A 1,457-nucleotide genomic window follows, 5' to 3' on the forward strand; every position below is an offset into this window, starting at 1 on the left:
CTGGAAGAAGAGCTGAATACGCCCCTGTTATAATATACTTAAACCAAAGTCATAGTCTGGAATTTGGAGCTATGAATATATTTTATTTTCTAACATATTTATTATCGTTGTCTTTGTTTTGAATAAACAAATATTATTATAAAACAGTTTTATCAATAATCGCAAAACTGACATATTATTTTAAATGCTTGCCAAATAAATGTAATTTCGTAAATCGTAAATATTTTGTTTTACTACACATCAGCACTCAGCACATGCCAATGGCACAATGCTATCTGCTATTATATTGAATACTATAGAATAGGTACTAGATGTAGGTACGCGTACATTGACAACATTGATGACGCATCTCTTTAGGCTGTCCTTATCCCGGTTAATTGTGTTTTTTTTGCCTCATTCGAAAAAAAATAATTGATTTTTTGTATTTGTATAATTCACCAGAGAGGCCAGAATTGATTGTATTTTATATAATTATATTTTAAGCTAAAATTGTAGGTATTTATTTCACGGAAATCCAAATACTCAGTTTTTCTAAACTGCATAATAACTAAAATATTGTTTTTGTTTAAGTTATCGTCGAATTACCTGGTTAAGAAATACGCCATGTCGTAAGGATACATATCTCCACTCACAGTACAGAGTATCGGGTCTACTTGGACGACAGCTTTGAAATTCTCCGGTAAAAACACCTTGTCAAATTCATTTTGCAACGACGTCTGTAGATCTAACGCTGAACAAGAATCCGGTATGCATATCCCTAAATTCAAACTGTTTCGTTTGATTAGATCCGGAGAATCGACCCACTGAAAAAAAATGTCCAATTCGTATCTATTATAGTACTTTGGCATAATACAATGTGTTGAGTGCTTTTTTTCTTTTTTCAAATTCAATTTTAGACGGCACAGCAATCAATTAATATTATGATGAATACTTGTCAACATGTTATAATATTTTATACGAAATATTCTGTTTTAATATTCTTACTGTATATAAACTAATAATTGTTCGTGATATTTGTTAATGGTGGTAGGAACTTCTCAAGTGGATATCAAGTATTACAACTACGTACCCCAAGTATTGTTTTCCACGCGTGATTGTCGCCAACTTTGTTAATGTTTTCCGTTCCTTTTAGAAAACTGTAATTTTTCCCCATTGGCGGAAACAAATGTATTTCGGACAAACAATACTGTCCCTTTACTGGATAATTAACGTCGACACATTCGTCATAAATACCCATATGATATTTGTTGCCCGCTAGTATGCCAATTGGATGTCGATTCCAAGACTCTGCCACTGAAAAATTATAAATTTTAATCGTTTTATAGGCAGTTTATACACTTACAAACTATAGTACACCCATATATTAATCACGACATTCAGATCATTTCGTTTTTTTTTTTGATAAAATATTATATTATTGGTAAGTGGAGGAATTTGAACTCAAAAAACTTTTAACC

The 1,457-nt window shown here is 31.4% G+C and overlaps 1 protein-coding gene across 1 annotated transcript; it reads right to left on the minus strand.

The window, feature by feature from the left end:
* Positions 1–565: 565 nt before the first annotated feature.
* On the minus strand, positions 566–1,384 carry LOC100568682. The gene is made up of 2 exons (XM_003248657.4): positions 1,070–1,384; positions 566–803 (listed from the first exon to the last, which is right to left on the minus strand). Exons 1-2 carry the CDS (start codon positions 1,235–1,237, stop codon positions 582–584), a joined length of 390 nt encoding a protein of 129 aa, XP_003248705.4. The 5' UTR covers positions 1,238–1,384; the 3' UTR covers positions 566–581.
* Between the last annotated feature and the right edge of the window lie 73 nt (positions 1,385–1,457).

The sequence above is a fragment of the Acyrthosiphon pisum genome, unplaced genomic scaffold (genome assembly GCF_005508785.2).
Source record: "Acyrthosiphon pisum isolate AL4f unplaced genomic scaffold, pea_aphid_22Mar2018_4r6ur Scaffold_6795;HRSCAF=7363, whole genome shotgun sequence".
Lineage (NCBI taxonomy): Eukaryota > Metazoa > Arthropoda > Insecta > Hemiptera > Aphididae > Acyrthosiphon > Acyrthosiphon pisum.